This window comes from Urocitellus parryii, chromosome 6, assembly GCF_045843805.1.
Source record: "Urocitellus parryii isolate mUroPar1 chromosome 6, mUroPar1.hap1, whole genome shotgun sequence".
NCBI classification, from domain to species: Eukaryota; Metazoa; Chordata; class Mammalia; order Rodentia; family Sciuridae; genus Urocitellus; species Urocitellus parryii.
The window spans coordinates 23,316,444-23,334,429 of NC_135536.1; the positions used below are offsets into that span (position 1 = coordinate 23,316,444).

The 17,986-nt window shown below is 35.7% G+C and overlaps 1 protein-coding gene across 1 annotated transcript in view; it reads left to right on the plus strand.

Annotated features, from left to right (window-relative positions):
- Positions 1 to 17,986, plus strand: part of Cep128 (centrosomal protein 128) — a 373,328-nt gene that overhangs the window by 289,841 nt on the left and 65,501 nt on the right. The window contains exon 19 of the mRNA XM_077799967.1: positions 10,267 to 10,316. Coding sequence (XP_077656093.1) covers positions 10,267 to 10,316 — 50 coding nt within the window. The remainder of the gene's footprint in view (positions 1 to 10,266; positions 10,317 to 17,986) is intronic.

Consider the following 17,986-nt stretch of genomic DNA (forward strand, 5'->3'; position numbering starts at 1 on the left):
TATGAATTTTTGCCTGTTGCCTTTGTTCAACACATTTTGATATGTTTTTATTCAGTTTATTTTTAAAATCTCACTTAAGACTCATGGATTATTTAGAAGTGTGTCATTTAGTTTCCAAGTATTTACATATTTTTGTTATAGTTATGATTTGATATATCCTTGATTTATTATTGTATATTCCCTAGATAGTTTTTCTGTAGAGTTGTCCTGTCAGTTGTTGAGAAGGGAATGTTGAAGTCTCAACTCTAATTCTAAATTGGTCAATTTCTCCCTTCTGTTATATCAAGCTTTTTTCTTCACATATTTTTCAGCTTTGATTTTTCTTATTGACATTTAGGGTGCTGCATTTTCTTGGTAGATTAATCTTTTCATTATTATATACTACCTCATTCTGTTTGTAGTCATTTTCTTTGCTATTAAATAAATTTATCTGATATTAATATTGTTATTCTTGCTTTTCTTTAATGCTTACATGAGATCTCTTGTTTTCCTTTTTTTCTCCTTTCATTATAAAATGTCTATATCATATTCAAAGCAAGTTTCATATAGACAGCATACTGTTGAGTTCTCTGCATTCATCCAATTTGCCAGTTTCTTAAATTGGCATATTTAGATAATTTTCATATAATCTATTAATGAATTGTTAGAGTTTTAAGTTTGTCACTTTTGTTTTCTGGTTTTTTTTCTGCCTTCCTATGGTTTATTTGAATATTTTTTTAGACCTGAATTTTAATTTATTGAATTTGGGGTATGTGTCTTTCTAAAGGTTTTAGTTGTTGCTCTAGACATTACCTTGTGTTTGAGAGAGAGTGTGTGTGTGTGTTTATAAAACTTATCATAATCTAGTGATATTTTCATTTTACCAGTTTGAAATATAGAAAGCTTTTTTTACCTTTCTTTATTATTGTTGTCTTAACTATTTCCTATAGATACATCTAGATCCACATCAGATATTACTATAATTTTAGCTTCACTCATCCAACATAATGTGAAAAACTCAACATGCTTAAAACATCCCTAACTCAAAAATCCAAAGTGTTCCAGAATCTAAAATATTTTGAACACAACATGGCACACAGATAATTTCAGATGGGATCATTTTAGATTGTAGCTTTTTAGATTAGAGATGTACAACTAGTAAAATCTAGGCAGATAATCCAAAACCTGAAAAACTCTGAAAGCCAAAGAACTTCTGGTCCAAGAATTTCTAACAAGGAATGTTCAATCTGTAATGAGAATTCTACTATTGTTACCATATTTTTTGCTTGCCCTCTTTCTTCATTTATCATCTCCTCATATTTCTTTACTGTTTCTTTCTATTTAGAGAACTTTCTTCATTCTTTTAGAGTTGGTCTCCTGGCAGCATATTATCCTCAATTTTCTTAAAGGATATTTTCATTGGATATAGGATTCTGTTTTCAACTTTTTTTATATCCTTAAAGTAATATGACCTTTCCTTATGGACTTTGTATTTTCTATTGAGAATTACACTATTATGGTTTTCCTACTATAGTTAAGGTATTCTTTCTCTCTTGCTGCTTTCAAATTTTGTTCTTTTGCCAGCCACAAGTTCAGTCTTCAGTACTGGGTTCAATCCCAAGTACTGCAAAAATAAGAATTAATTTTTTTTTTTAAAAAAGAAAACAGGTTTTTTCTTTGGTTCTCAGATTGTTGACTATGAAATATCTCAAAGTGAATTTTCTTCATTTTATTCTGTTTGGGATATACCAAAATCTGGGATATTCCAAAATTTACAGTTTTTTCACCCAAGATGAGGAAAATTTTGTTAAAATTCAGAAATTTTTAGCTATGGCAACACATGATTCCCATTCCAGGATGAAACCTGTTTCTGTGCACATTCTTTTCCTTGCTTAAGAACTATGTAGACTTTATGTTGCAGCTTGTCATTCTTGTGTCAGCTACTTACCTGATGTTGTTATTGACTTGCTCTTTGTATGTAGAGAAGATTTCTGAATTCTCATTTCACATTGTGTGAAGGGGAATTAAAAAAAGGTAAGTTGCATGGATTTGTAAACTTAATCTAAAAAAAATAATAAATTCAGTTATAAGGTCAGCAAATTTATGGGCACCTATAGTCTGGTAAATATTATGTAGCATATCATATGCAGTTATTAATCACTTTCTTGAAAATAGCTTCACTAGTTAAAAAAGAAAAAAATACACACATGGGGCATATTTTGGGCCAGGCACTGGAGCAGGTATTGAGTATATAGTTGTGAACAGAGCCACAATTCCTAGCCTTGGAGTACTGCACATCAAGCCATTCCTTAAATGTTAACCTCAGCACATAGTTTTTACAGGGATGACTAAACTTTATAGCTTTGTCTATATAATTATACTCCAGAGTAGGTGTAGCAGTAGGGATAATTTGAAGGAATTTACCAAGAACTTTTTAAGGAAGTAAAATAGGTGTGCATGACTCTTTCTATAGGAGAACTAACAATCTTGGAGTCACAAATTCTGACAGGATGTTACCTGAAATTTTACCATTAAAGGCCTAGTTTTCATGGATCCTACTTTTTATGAAAGGTTTTGTCACAAGGCTTTCATTGAATTATGTACATCCTCTGTGGAATGCCATACACTATGTGGAGTACATTTTGATTATAACCTCTGTGATTGTGGTAGGTAGCATGTGCCCTTAGATTTGTTTTTAGTAGAATATCACTTAAGCTTCTAAGGTATATTTTATACCATATATATATATATATATATATATATATATATATATATATATATATATATAGTTTCCCATTGCTGCTATAATAAATTATCACAAATTTAGTGGCTTAAAACAACTCAGATTTGTTCTCTGGGAGGCAAAAGTACATGTGGGTCTCAGCAGATTATAAACCAAGGTGTCAGCAGCACTTAATTCCTGTCTGGAGGCTTTGGGGCAGAATCTGGCTTTTCACCTTTTCCAATTTCTGGAAACTGTCATCATTCCTTGCCTGGTGTCTCTTTCCTCCATTTGCAGACCTGCAGGGGCCATCGTGGGTCTTCCTCAAAATGCCTTTTGATTGCACTGGTCCTGTGGGATAATATAGGATAGTTTCAATGTTTGAAAGTCCTCTAGTTAGCAACACTAACTTCCGCTTGCTTCTTTACCTATTTTAGTCTTCATAGAATGTTTATATGTTTCAAGGCTTGTGTTTGAGACAAAGAGGTTGTCAGTGATTTGCTCAGCCAGAAGTAAATGTCAATAATGTTTCTCAAGTTCAGAAAAATTTCCATCCTGGTTTTGAAAGTCCAGTGGGTGAAAAGATATTTTATGTTAAGATCTTTATATGATCTTATGATAAGGATTTTATAAATATAAACACTCTAACAATGCTGAGCTGTGATACCTGATCTCTAAAATGCCCCAGACTGGGGATAGGAATGAAGAGACAGTTGAATGCAATATTCCTGATCTTGGATTTAATTTAGTAATATAAGGTTTTGAATCAATCATATTTTAAAACTGAATATTTAAACTTACAAATTTTTAAAAATTTTCCTGTATCTCCTTTACTATCAATTGTTTTGTTTTTATGTATAAATCATAAATACACTATAAGCATCTCTAATCATTTAGTAACCTAAGCGAATGTGCCAATATATCAATGCTAGGACAAATTGAGAAGGAAATCCTGGTACTTATGAAGGTCTTGAAGGAGTTGCCTCTACTTCAGGCCAGATATTATTTACAATATAGTATAGCAAGTATAAAACACATAGTTACATGCTCTTTATATGTGAATTGCCAAAGGAGATATACCTGGTATTTGACATTGAGCTAGACTCTGTAACCAGATGCACTGAACATCATATCATAATTCCATTTCTGAGGTTTGTTTTACCCTTAGGTCATAAGAATTGAAGAAGTTTGAAAAACTTTCATCTAAAAATACAACTTCAGTAGACTCAGGAACATCAGAGATCTAAGAAGACCAGATTTGGTTTAGCAAAATTATTTGTACCTTCTGTAACCAAGAGATAATCAAAGAACAAGTCAGATACACAGGACTTCTATAAGCCCAAATATGTATACACAGCTGTGCTCTATAAGTCTACAGTCAAAACCAGGGTCCAGGATAAACCATCTTCTAACCTAAGGGCTTTACATACAAGCCAAACTTTCCACTGGGAGAGTACAATTCAGAGATGATAGTGCATATAGAAAGAAACAGAATTTTATGCCTGGATCTGAGCACATAAAACTTATTCTTAAAGTAGTATTTACAGTAGACCATAAACTTCTCTTGCCTATTTTGCTGTTTGTCACATATAGTCTTTTTCACCAAGAAAGCTCACTCACCAAGTTATGACAGTGCCTTGTAATGAACATATTCTTACTTTCTCTTTTTGTTGTTAATAGAAGTAACAAAAGATTAATAGTCGACTGGGTCAGAACTTTCATTCTATAGCTTGATATTTCTTAATAACTAGAGCTAGGAATGAGGTAGAAGGGTGTAGATTTTTGTGCTGTTTTTTTTATACTGTAGCTATGGGCAAGGGGTTTTAAATCTCTAAGATGGAAATTTTCACCCAAAGTGAATTAACATCAAATAAAAATACAAGTACCTGTATTTGGGTGTTTTACCACATAACCCGAGACAGACAGTGGACTATAAACCTTTCATTTGTTGGACTAGTACAGCTCCATCTGTAGACCAGTATGTTGTTTCAGCGTCTGAGACAAACCACAAGGGGTAGCCATACTTTCTGAATGTTGTTCTTCATTTTAACCTGTGTGTTTTCTGTGGTAAGGCCTCATGAGAAAACTCTTAACTCATTGTGGTATATCCAGATCTGTACCAGTGGGTGGCAGTAGATGTGGCAGAGTTTTAAGGAATGCAGCTCCCTATTATAGATGGAGTCTAAAGGCAGTGTACCAGGAGGTCTTTTTTTATTTGTCTTAAATTGCATCTCATTATTTTTCACACATTTTCCTGATTTTATAAGACATAATTAAGGGTGACTTTAAAAATAATAATAAGAGCTAACATATATGTAAATCTTACTATGAAGCTGACACTGTTTTAAGTATTGTTCATGTATAATATCCTGTAGTAGCCACTGGGAATTGGTTCACACAGACTCCAAAATCTGAGGATGCTCAAGTCCCTTATATAAAGTAGTATAGTATTTCCATATTACCTACTCATGTGCTTCAAATCATTCCTAGATGACTTAGTGCCCAATACAGTGTTAAAGCTATATAAATAGTTGTTATGCTGTGTTGTTGAGGAGCAATAACAAGTGGAAAGGTCTGAAGCGATCAGTACAGACAGAATTTTTTTTAAAGAATATTTTCATTCCGCGATTGGTTGAATCCATGGAAATGGAATCTACAATGCAATGGGCTGACTGTATTAATTTAAGGCCAAACATATTTGATTGTATTTGAGATATTTGAGCTAATGTAGAGACTCATTATCCTTTTATTCTGTTTCCCTTCACTAGCATAATGATACAGGAAAGCCATTTACTGGACAGTGTTATGTTAAGCTGAGAAACTTTTCAACTGTTACTCATTGAAAGAGATTTTTGATTATTGCTTTATTATGTGAGTTATTCTGCATGCACTATGATGAACATGCCTTGCTAATGCAGCTCCCTTCTCAAGTGTCTGGGTCTTGCTTTCCATCAGAGTCACATCTTTTGATGCTATCTCTGAGTTGAAGAATTTTAATGTGGACAGTTAGTAACTGTAGGCCTTCTCACAGGCCTGCCAGTGTCACATAAGTAGTTTAAGGAAGTTTTCTTTCAGCTTGGGGAAGAATTAGAAAATGTATTAGTATTTATGGTAAAACTTTGAATAATAGGGCAAAGGGGAGGGAAGGGAAGGGAGGGGGCAAGGAGATAGGAATGATGGTGGAATGAGTTAGACATCATTACCCTAAGTACATGTCTGAAGACACAAATGGTGTGAAAATACTTTGTGTACAATCAGTGACTTGAAAAATTGTGCTCTATATATGTAATCTGAAATGAATTGCATTCTACCATCGAGTACAACAAATTAGAATAAATAACTAATTTAATAAAAAATGTATTAGTATTTATGGTAAATCTTTGAATACTATGTCATTTTAATACAAATTTTGAAAGGCAAAGGGGGCAGTCATGGTTTTGCAAAAGAAAGTACTGGATTCTAGTTTAGAGCAAAAGTCCTATGTTCAGATTCATGCATGTCTGTTAACTAGCTGTGTGACATTAACAAAGGCATTAGATCTCTTAAAATTTAATCCTCATCCATAATATGTGAAGAGTTTGAATTATATCAGTGGGGGTTTGTTGTTTTGGTGCTGGGGATTGAATCCAGGGGTGCTTAACCACTGAGCCACTCGTGGCCCTCTTGCTTCAGCCTCCTAAACCACTGGAATTACAGGCATGTGCCACCATGCTCAGTTAGATCAGTGTTTTTTTGTAATCAATATAATTTGGAGCTTTCTAGTCTACTGTGATACCAAAGGTTTGGGATACAGGGAATCTTGGCAAGCAGGCCTCAGATTCTCCACTTCTGCTCTAACGCCAACAGCTCCCTTTCAGCTTTTTAAGTTATTTTATTTATAATATTACTGGATGATTTGTGTTTCACTTACAAAATGGAATGCTACTTTAAAAAAAATAAAAACCTGAATTACATTACTTCAGTGTTCCCTTCTATCCCTAAAATGTCAATGATCCCAGTAACTGGGTAGCCCAGGAAGAAAAAGAAAAACTGACCATTGTCTTGGTCATGTAGCCAATGTCTTGAGCAACTGGGGTGTAACTATGGGAGGCTAGTCCATTGTTTATGGCCTCTTATGGATTTTAGTGTGCTATTTTATTTGTTTGATTTCATTATACCATGACTGCTCTCCACAAAGAGGAATGCACAATTTAGAGAAATAAATATTGAGCTCTTTCGAGAATTTACATTATATGTTATTTTTAGTAAATGTCAGGACACAGCATAACATTGAACAGGAGCACTGAATTACTGGGTAAGGTACAAGAGCCAGAAGCTAAATGCTTTTCTCTAAACCACAATCATTAATTCAACATGTTCTGCTGCCAGTGGTACTCTGTCCAGTGCTGTGCTCCTAAATTTTGCTGTATCTCAGGCCCCACTTTCTATAACTTTCTGCCCGTTATTGGCCAGCCTGATTGTACTATGGATAAGATACTTTACAGTAAATGTTAAAGGAAAAAAATAGTCATTTCTAAACTTGATCTTCAGCATTCCTCTGAAGGGTCAAATTACTAGATGAATGCGTTATTTAGATATACCCAGACTTGACTCACCTTTTAAATACAAATAAATAAACAAAAGGGTATAAAATTGTCTTAGCCAAAAATATGGTCAGGATATATTACCCTAAGTGTGCCACAGAAATGCAGAGTGGAGCAAAACAAAACAACTAGAGTCTCAATTCTCATCTATGATGTTCTGCTTTGTAATATAGGACCTCCCCCCATATGTCATAATCACTATCAGCTCATTTAAAATATTGGAGCCAGTCCAAAATACACAGGGCTACTTCCCTTTTCACCAAAAATCTTTCATTGACTAATGTTGATGGAAGCATATTTAGCCACAACAATTTGCATGGCAGTTGAATTGCTGTTTGTCTTAAACAGCAAACCAAAAACTAATGAAGGAAAACAGGAACATGCCAGTGGTGAGCCAGGGAGCAGAGCAGTCCTTCAGCATTTTCCATGCTGATCTTTTTCTTTGTTCTTACAAACATGAGAACAAAAGATTGCTCATTATAACAAGGGGCACTGATCATGCTCAGTTGTCACAGCATTATTTCCTTTCAGCTATCCAAAGATCTCACCTGCTGTCCCTTGGCTTGCATCTCTTTGCCATGGGCTAGTTTTTCTCAGTTATGCCCATGGCCATATTTCATCAGTACAGGTTAATAGCAGTATTCATCATCCCAAATGGATGTAGTTGAACAGTGCACCTAACAAGTGAGCAGTTGACGTAGGTGAAGACAAGCTGGGATCTAAGTTAAGTATCAAAGTAGGGAGGCAGTAGTTAGGGAGACACAAGAAACCCTGGTTGTTGCCACTAGAGAACTCCCAAAGCAAGTCAGAGACGTGTGTGTGTGTGTGTGTGTGTGTGTGTGTGTTTTTTAAATAAGTAACAGTAGGAACAAGGGTATAATTAAATAGAGTGGTACAAGTGAGAGCATGTAGGGACATGAATATTGGAGATATTTAGAATAAAATGACCATGTGTTTATGATACCTACATCTCCACCCATCCTGACTTGCTCTAGTTGTTACACTCTTCAGAATGTGAATCCACTTTTCTCATGTATTTGTTAGTTATTCCTATAATTTTTTAATAAATACTAAATGTTTGTTGTTAATTAGCAGCTGGTTGCTGTCACTTATCAAGTTCTTGATCCAGACTATTCCCAAATTTTATTAAGCTCATGATTCTGTCAGTTCAAAGTGGCTCTGAACTTGGCTGGGGAGTTTGTCTGGCCTCAGCTGGGCTTCCATCTGAGTCATCTGTGGTTACGTTACCTTCAGGTCATTTGGGCAGTTCTGCCCGGACGGGAGCTGGATACCGCCTGGGGCCACCTTCAGGGTAGTGTTCAGTGGGGAGAGTCCTGGATCAGACTTTTCTTGTCAACTAGCAGGTTGTCCAGGGCTTCCTCATATGGTAACAACATGGTTTCTCTTGGAAAAGTGAGAATGTGCAAGGCCTCTCAAAGCCTCAACACAATTGGCACGGAGTTGCTTCTGCTGTATTCTGTTCCCCAAATCAAGTCAGGAGGGCAGCCCAGATGCAAGAAGTAGAGAAGCAGATGTCCATGACACCCTGATGGAAGCAGGTGCAGCATCTCAGTGCAAATAAGTCGCAGGAAGAGGAATGAGCGAGGACTCTTATTCAGTGTCCTGCACTCCAGATTTGCTTTGACACCTCAAACTAAAAAACCTAATATGCCAACTAATTCCCCAAAATGCCCCTTAAACATTGTCATCCTTCTGTCATTGTTGACATAACTGGAATGTGGGAATTTGGGGGAGCCAGTCAGTTCTTCTATGGAATACAGAATAAAAATTACTTCTCTTCCTTAACTGAGGCACATTGTGTGTTGTTGGGATTGCTTGCCTCTCCTCTGTAGCCTTCTTAGCCATGCAATCTCAAAAGGCCATCACCATCAATTATACCATCTGCCAGGTCCTGAAGTTTCAGTGTATTGCCTATCCACTTATGACATACATCCAAGTGACTTTGCCACCCACTGTATTACCACTTCCTTCTGCGTCTCGTGTAGCACTTGCTAAAAACATTTTCATTTGCCTTTTTGGAATATATATTGAACTTCCATACATTATATTTTTCTTTTATGCTCTGCTGTCTCTTGGTAAACTATATCAATCACAGAGTAAGGCAAATGCTAATACTAATGTGCACTGCTGTAGGTATCTCTTGCTAGTTTTCATCCAAGGTCTGACTCAACCCAGCCCTCTTTAGATTTGTGAGATCTAATAAGATCATAGCACAGGGTGGTATAGCTGCAGGCAGAAAATTCTGCTTGCCAAATGTATTTTCCTTCAGAGCAGTTCATAAATTAATGTAGGGCACTGAGACACCATGGCTGTATGCGTGCATTAATACAGGTCTCTCTTCAATTGACTACCTTCTTTTCCAGCCACTAATTTCTCTGAGATGGTGCCAAACTCTTGGTCAGATATAGCTTCAATGCATCCCACCCTCTTGGTGTGAAATGATAATTAATATAATTTTACAGTTGAGGTGGTGCTCTACTTCCATTAATAACACCCCATTATTCCAGGTAGTTTTAATTTGCTTATAAAAATTGACTCAGGGTAGAACTTGGCTTAAAAACTTATTTTAAGAGCAAATGGTTTGTTTCTACTTAATGAAAAAAAAAAGACTTTTTTAAAGGAAATTTTAAGTTACTTTTGAGTTGTATAGGCATTGGACCAAATTCCTAAAATATTGGTGTGAATTTTTGATTTGTAATTGATTTGATATCATCCTGTAGTATCTCATAAAGTTGGAACCTCCCAAGTCTTCTCAGCTAGCTTAGGTTTGGCAGAGTCTAGAGCTCTGCAGCATCTCATCAGTTGGCATCAGAGGGCATTTCTGTATATTGCTTCTCACACTTCAATATCAAATTCTCTTCCCAGCAGATTATGCAAGCTATCAACTGAATTACATTCAATAATAAGAAGCAACCCAGTTTGACATTGCATTTTCATGGGTATTTTACTTTCTTATTGTAGATCTGCTAGAAGAGACCCAAAGAAAAGATGAAGAAATGGAATCTCTGCAGGTAAAGAAAATTCTCAAACAGGGCAAGTATCCTTGGGATAAAAACATTTATTTTTTGCTCTGTTATCCTTCATAGTCGCATTCAGACTGCTATAGGAAATGGGTGACAAATACAATATCAAAAAAGTTCCCTTTAAGAGTCTTTGAGAGAAAACTTGTAAGCTAAAGCAGAAAGCCAGCTCAGCCTCTGGGCTGCTCTGCAAAGGAAACTATTTCTGGGTATGGTATAGTGAGAACTTCAGCATTAGGAAATGAATGTAACATCCTTTCAGTAATTTCTCCAAAAATAACGCTGATGAAGGAGGATGAATTCATGGAATTGACATTTTCAAGTGTAAGTCAAAAGTATCCTGACTCTCTTTATATTGACTATCAGTGACCAACCAGAAATGTTAACACATATCTGAAGCTTAATATTTACCTTATATAGCCTCTCAATTTACCATGGATTTTTGCACTTTCTTTTTTTTAAGGAAATTTTAAGTTACTTTTGAGTTGTTTAAGCATTGGACCAAATTCCTAAAATATTGGTGTGATTTTTTGAAAATTGTGTTTGAAAGTTTCTGCTAGAATTTTAGTTGATATTTCTATGATACAAGCTATTGAGTTAAGTTAGCATCCGACAGAAGTTCTCTCTTCCCATTACATTGGGCTAACTTACAAATGGGTAACTCAGCTGTCTGTCTTTATTAGAGGAAACACAATCAGTTATATACACATGACAGAACCAATTCACTTAATGTCACGTTGGAGATTAAGAACAGTAAATACTTTGGACATTTAGAGTTCTTCATGGGCCTGGAGCTATAAGGCCAGACTGGGGAGAGTGATATAATGAGCAGGCTCAAGTGCATTGGGGTGAAGATGTTTGCTTCTGTGGGAAAAAAAGAATGGGTCAAGTAAAGCTCAAAGAGCATGGGAAATATTTTGTGATTGCAGATTCTTCTGTTTGATGGTTTATCCATCTGAAAATGCTAAGGTATTGGAGTTCTATGTGTACAATAAAAGTGGCATGTATTAGTTACAAATTTGTACAGATTAAAGTCCTTTAATATCTTAAACTATATTCAGATATAAAAAATAAGAACACTAGTTGGTCCACTGTGTGGCTAACAAACAAACAAACAAACAAACATACAAACGATAACAACAACAAAAATCAAGTGTATGCTCACATTGCCAGTCTCTGTGGTATTAATATCAGCAATGCTTGTTATAAAAAGCAAAGCTCTGTGTTCATTAAACATGTCTAGTGAGACAGTAATAAGGTCTTTTGGCATTTGGCTATATATTGTGACTGCCATTGGACTCACGGTACCACATATAAACATATTTACTGAGTACATATCTAGCCTTTTGAAATAATTTTGAGTTTATTTCTCTGAGAATATAATTGTTGGAATCAGTAATACCATTAAATATAATAGCCTATGTTGCTTCTCAAATGTTTATTAACTGTTGGCAGCATTTTCTACCAAAATGTTCACCCAGTGCAATGGAATGCACAGCCAACTAACTTTGGACATTTATAGATGTCAAATGTGCAATATGGTCTCCTACAGCAGAAGAGTTAAATGTTGGCCCTGTTTAGTGATGACTAATGTCTGATACTAATGTGCCATTAAGAATACAGGGAGCTGACACCTCTCAGAGCAATGAGTTCAGAGGCACATCACAGAAAGGCTTTAATGTAAAAGGCTAGAGGAAAATCCACTGAAAATCCCTGAATTTCTATATTCAAATGAAAAATATCATAGGTGACAGTTTGGAGAAGGCTATTAAAGTATGTCCTACAATAATACAATAGTACTTTGGGAGGGAAGGACAAAATAATTTCCCCAAAATTGTTAACACTAAGGATTGGAGGTCAACAGCTTTTGAGTTTTGAGTTCTGGCTCAGCTTCTGTTTCACTGGGTAACCTTGGGTAACTCAATTAACTTTGCTGTGCTTTATGTTCTCATCTGTAATATAAATCATAAAACTGCCTTCCAGAAGTATTTAGTGTAGATCAGATTATCCCAGAAGGAGAGCTAAATATTTAATTCCAATTTACAATGTTAGCAAATCTTCATGTTATCCAAATTAGAGTCAATTTTATTTACTCATTATCATCTTATAATTATGTATAACACATATTCTACATTTAATGTTATTCTCCTTAAGGGTCAGGGGTGTTTTCTATAAATAAAAGGTTCTCTATGTACTCAGAGTGGATATTGATTGAACACTAATATCATTCATGGAACTAGGTGCTAGCACTCCAAAGCCAAGCTCTCTATACTGGATTGTTTCTGGTCCTTTATACCAGAATTAGCAGAGAAGAGTCTTAAATGAGGTTTATAATAAAACATTTGAAAAATAATATTAAGAGGGAATGTCTAAGTTACCAGAGGAATAATCGTTGTTGGTTGGGCAGTTAAGTGTAATAGAAGGTAGATGGGTTGAGCCATGATGGGTGGCGATCCATGGAAGCCAGTGTTTAAACAATAACTAAGAGTTATCTGGGAAAGTTTGGGGTGAAGGTAAGAAAAATTTGAGGCACTGGGAAGGATCTGGGAAGCACTCTGATAAGAGAGCATACCTACATTTTTAAGGAGCTGAAAGAAGTTCAGTCTGGTGAAATGTGGCATCTGAATGAGGAGAGACTTGAAAGGTAATATAAGGTGAACAGAAGTCTGAAGGACATTATAAAGGAGCTTGAACTTTAGTATATACAAAGTCTGTGAAGGGTTTGAAACATGAGAACAATATGATCAAATTTGCATTCTGAATAGGTAAATGACTATAAAGTTGAAAATAATTGGAGAAAGTTAAGAATGAAACCAGGGAGACCAACTCAGCAGATACTTGTGAGAATCTCAGCAAGACACTATGGTACCCTGGACTGGGTGGCAGCAGGCAGTGTGAAGAAGAGTGGTGGGTTCTTCATATATTTTAGGACAGAAGAAGCAATGGAACTTTTGAGAATGTGGGAAGTAAAAAGGAAGAAATTAAAATGAGTCTCAGGTTTCTTAACTGAACAATTTCTTGGATGGTGTGCTGGTCAATGAGAGGGTAAGCTGATTAATTTTGGTATTTTGAAATTCTCTTGGGGTTCATCTGAGTCAGGCACTCAAGGGGTTTAGAGAACATGCAGAATATGATGTCCTCAAACCTGATGTCCATAGCATATGAATGATACCAGTCATAGGAGCAATGAAAACTCTCAGAGGAAGTGTGTAGGCCAAGAAAAAGGGAAAGCCTGGAGCCCAACTCTAGAAAATAGCACTTCACATATCAGACCAAGGACAAGAACCCACCCAGGAGCTAAAGACATAAAGAAAATAACAAGAGAACACAGATCATAAAGCTTAGCAAAAGAGTATTGCAAGGGGAAAATATTCAGTAAACTGAAGAATATTTTTACATTTTTGGAGACAGTTTGCTATGGATTTTGGTTTCAAACCAAAACTTTATCATTCAATAAATATATTTCCTGTCATACCTGTGAAGCAACCCTCATGTCTTTCCTTTTCTAAAATGTCCACTGTGTAGCGCGATAGCTGCCATGGGTTACTCAGTAAGTTTCTGTGGATTGAACAAGTGAATGCCACCCTGCTGGTCTCCTCTTTAGTTATACTTATCCCTGAGTCTCCTTAAGGTTGATCAATTGAAAAACAGTACCCATCCCCCATGTCCTAGAGTTCATTTTTTTTTTTCAATTTAAAATGTTTTGAGGGACAAGACCCAGGTAATGTCGTTTATGTGTGTATGTGTGTATATACACACTCACACACACACTCTTTCTCTTTTTTGTTCTGTTTCCTTTCTTCCTCCTGCTGTGCTCTGCTTTCTCCCTCTTTAAGTGTAGCATTGAATTAAAGATCAATGAGTCATTTGGCATGAGTGATAAAGGCAGTGAAAAAGGACAAGATGGTGGGAGGAGGGAGCAGGCACAAGGAAGAGAATATGTTCAATCTTGCAAGGAATCAGGAATAGTGGAGGCAAATATATTTGACAGTGATTGTTACAATACAGCTTGTAATTACCAGAATTCTTCATTGGAGCTTAACAGTTGTCTGGCTCATTTTTTGTGACATTCATTTGCAGTTACATTGTGTGTTGCTCTTCTTAAAAACAAAGTATTGTCTTTGACTATAAATGTGTAGTGCAGTATCAGAGTTCTATTTGCATATGGATTTGAGGTACACTGAAACAAACAAATCCCTTCTTTAATCCTCTTGAGATCAGTGGAAACATTTAAAATAGACACAAAAGGTAATCCATTTTTCCTCAATTTATTGAAATGTATTCAGTGACTTGACACCTTGCTTGTTATGGCTGGTAGCAGTAGATGTTACTGCTGGGTTTTGTTTTCTTTCTTTAAAATATCAATCTATGTGGTTCACTTTCAGTAACTTGTTTTTTTTTCCTCATGTTGCTTTGTGAACCACCAAATACAAAGCGTACTTAAAAAATTAGTATTCTACTTCATTGAGGAAAGTTCCAAAGGGTTAACTGTGGAAGTGACCATACAGAATATCTTGAAAACTCCCACATTCCTTTTCTTTGTTAATTTATGGCTGTCTCTTTTCATTTTATTTGAAATGAGCTAAAATTAGATTTTATAACGTGATTTCCCTCTCTTATTAGGTTATTTTAGGTTATTTTGAGGCAGCTTTATCTATAAATTGGGAACAATAGTAACACTGACTTCTTAGGATTATCAAGAGAATTATGATAAGAAGCATGGAACCCTTGGTGCCTGGCAGGTCCTCGGTATATTTTGTTTCCAACCACTGTGCAATAAATACTATTTATTTACATGTTCTGTGTTCCAGACACCATGCTGCATGTCAGGGACAGAAGTAAAGAAGCCAGACCCAGTCCTGGCCTGCATGAAGCGCCTCCCTGCCTTCTTCCCTTCCTCCCTCTGCTCCACCGCTCCCTCTCTTTTCCTACCCGCTCCATGGGCAACCATGAATCTTCAATTTCTATTTATGGCAGACTATGCTGAAGGAAGTATTATGTCTTTGTATAGCTACATAATATAACGAGGAAGTGAAAAACGCACAGTGTGGCAATAACAAGATTGACTATTGAGCACCTTATGAATATCAGTCTCATTGTCTTAGGGAGAGAAAGCAATCACTTTAGTTGGAGGACCTATAGCCTAAATGTTGTCAAAAGTATTTCTGGACACATCCTTTGTCATTAGAAGTTTTGTTAGAAATGAGTTGAATCATTTGATTAACTTTTTAAATGGGTTTATGCTATTTTAACGAGGAAAAGATTTTCCTTCTGAAACATCCCAGAAGCTGTTCCCTGAGGGATATTAAATGACATTAGTGACATGCTGTTTTTCAGACAACCCGTAATTACATTTAATTTCTCTATTAGTTAGCCTTTTAAGACTGTCCTAAAAGTTTGGCTATTAGTATTTATTTTAGAACTACTTTAGTGTTGCAGGGAGATGTTAGATTTTGATGTTGTTACCTCAGTAGTACTTGGGCGAAGCACTTAAGATGAATGGAAAGGAGAAGATAATCTTATCCAGCCATTACTTTATTTCAGTTACTTATCAAGTTGCCTATGGCAGCACAGTGTTTTAAAGTAAAAAAAAAAAAAAAATAGAAATTAAATTCCTTGAGGCTTTTTTTGAGAGAAAACCTAGTAAATATTAATCTAAGGGTATTGTAATAGAGAATGCCAATGTAGAGGTGGCAGGCACATCCTTGTAGACAAAGTGGGCAAGAAAAACCATAAGAGAGTAGGATTGACATGCGAAAGTAAATTGGCCTGGCAGATGCTGACAAGATAGTACATTAACATCTTATTGTACCCAGTAGATGGCTCTTCCTCTTACTAAAGAAAACTGGGCTAGTGACAGGCCAAGTGGATAATTTCCTTGGTTTTGCTGTCAGTCATTTCCGCAAGACAGTAGAATGCTAGTAACCTGTACTTTTAAGCCACACTGTAGATTGGGAATAGACATTGAGGGTGGAAATGCAGGTGTGGGGCAGCTCAGAGCCCCTTCTGAATTACTTTAGAAGAGGAAGTGAGGGTGAAAGGGAATGTCCTTTTCTCACACTGGATCTCCAGAAGAACTAGAGTAATTTATTTCCCCAGAAATCTTCATTTCCTTGGGAGATACTAAAGCATACTTTTACAGGTGTCAGTTTGAATAAATTGATAAATTGGGATTAACTGTTTAAAATTTTATTAAGCTAGAAAGCAATGCAATATCTTGCTTATCCCTAGGATGACTCAATTATAGTGGAACTTCTATACTTCTACAAACCAATATAATGCATTCCTTAGAATTTAGGCAAATATATATATTGCTCTAAAGTATGATTTTTAAAAATGTTCCTAGCAATGACATAAGCAAAACTAAATATGGATGATTATGGGGGATGGAGGTGTGAGCAGCCCTTTGTTACTTTCAGGGCAAGGTGACTTAATGGCTCATTAAAATCTCTGTTTTCTCAAAAGGTGAAGAGGCTTATCCAACCTTAGATTTGATATGAGATCTCAACAGAGATAAAACATTAGCAGTCTGTCTTGAGATCAAGCAGGGTCTCAGCCAATTAGATTTGCACAGTTCAATTTACTATATCAAGAGGCCTCAGGAGAAGAGGGAACCAAGCTCAGTAAAATGGATTCCACTTGAAATTTTAGTGATCATTAAATTTTATCACCTTGTTTTATCTGAAATTTGTAACTTAATTTTAATTCCAAATTTATGACAGAATAAAACTTGAAGATAGAATACCCTGAAAGAAGTATTCTTGTGTTTGAATATAGGGAAGTTGATTGACTAGACTGTTTTCTTTTGAGAATTAAAGAAATATAAAAACTTGCCTTGCTCTGTTTACCCAAGGGGGATGAAAAGCACAAGTCATCAGGACTCAGCAGTCTTCTTGAATCAAGCTTCTAAAAAAGCCTCTTAAAATACAGACACCATTTGGAAACTTTTTTAAAATGCCAAAGACAAAGCCTTTAAAAGCCCAAATTTTACTCTATGCAGAAAATTTACTGAAAAATTTGGAATTGAAAATGTGTTGGAATTGGATGTGTTTTAGAGATTTTATAAATTGTTCTCTCAAGGAGGAGATTATTTTATGCATCTTCATGCACCATCTCCTTGGCAGCTGACATCACGGAAGTCAGCCTTTGGACAAACGTCCCTTGATGCCATTGTCCAAAGTCCCAGCTCTAGGCTCCATGATATAAATAGCTGTTTATGTTTTCTTGTGAAAAACAAAACGCCATCTTGGTACATTATGGTGTTCCATCGTGTTGAGCTTGTCTAGGGTTTCTGCAAGTACCCAAGAGTTAGCAGTTATCTTACAATTTGGGGGCAAATTCATTTGAGTTGTGGACTTTAAGTGAACACTTGAGACCATTCTCCATAATATATTACTGCTTGTGCTTCTGATACAGTGTCCCTAGATAAACCTTAAGTTTTGTGCAAATAACCATGTTAATCCATTTTCTCTTCCATCTCCTGATAACAGTGACAATTGTGAAATGCAATATTCTTCTATGTAATGACTGTACTGTGGAGCAAATTTGGAAACAAACACTCAGCAATAATACTTTTCTGGTGGAAACAAATTTCCACTGACTTAAAAAACAAATTTCTGAGTTTCTAAGTAGTAATGGAAATAAATTATATTTCTTACTTC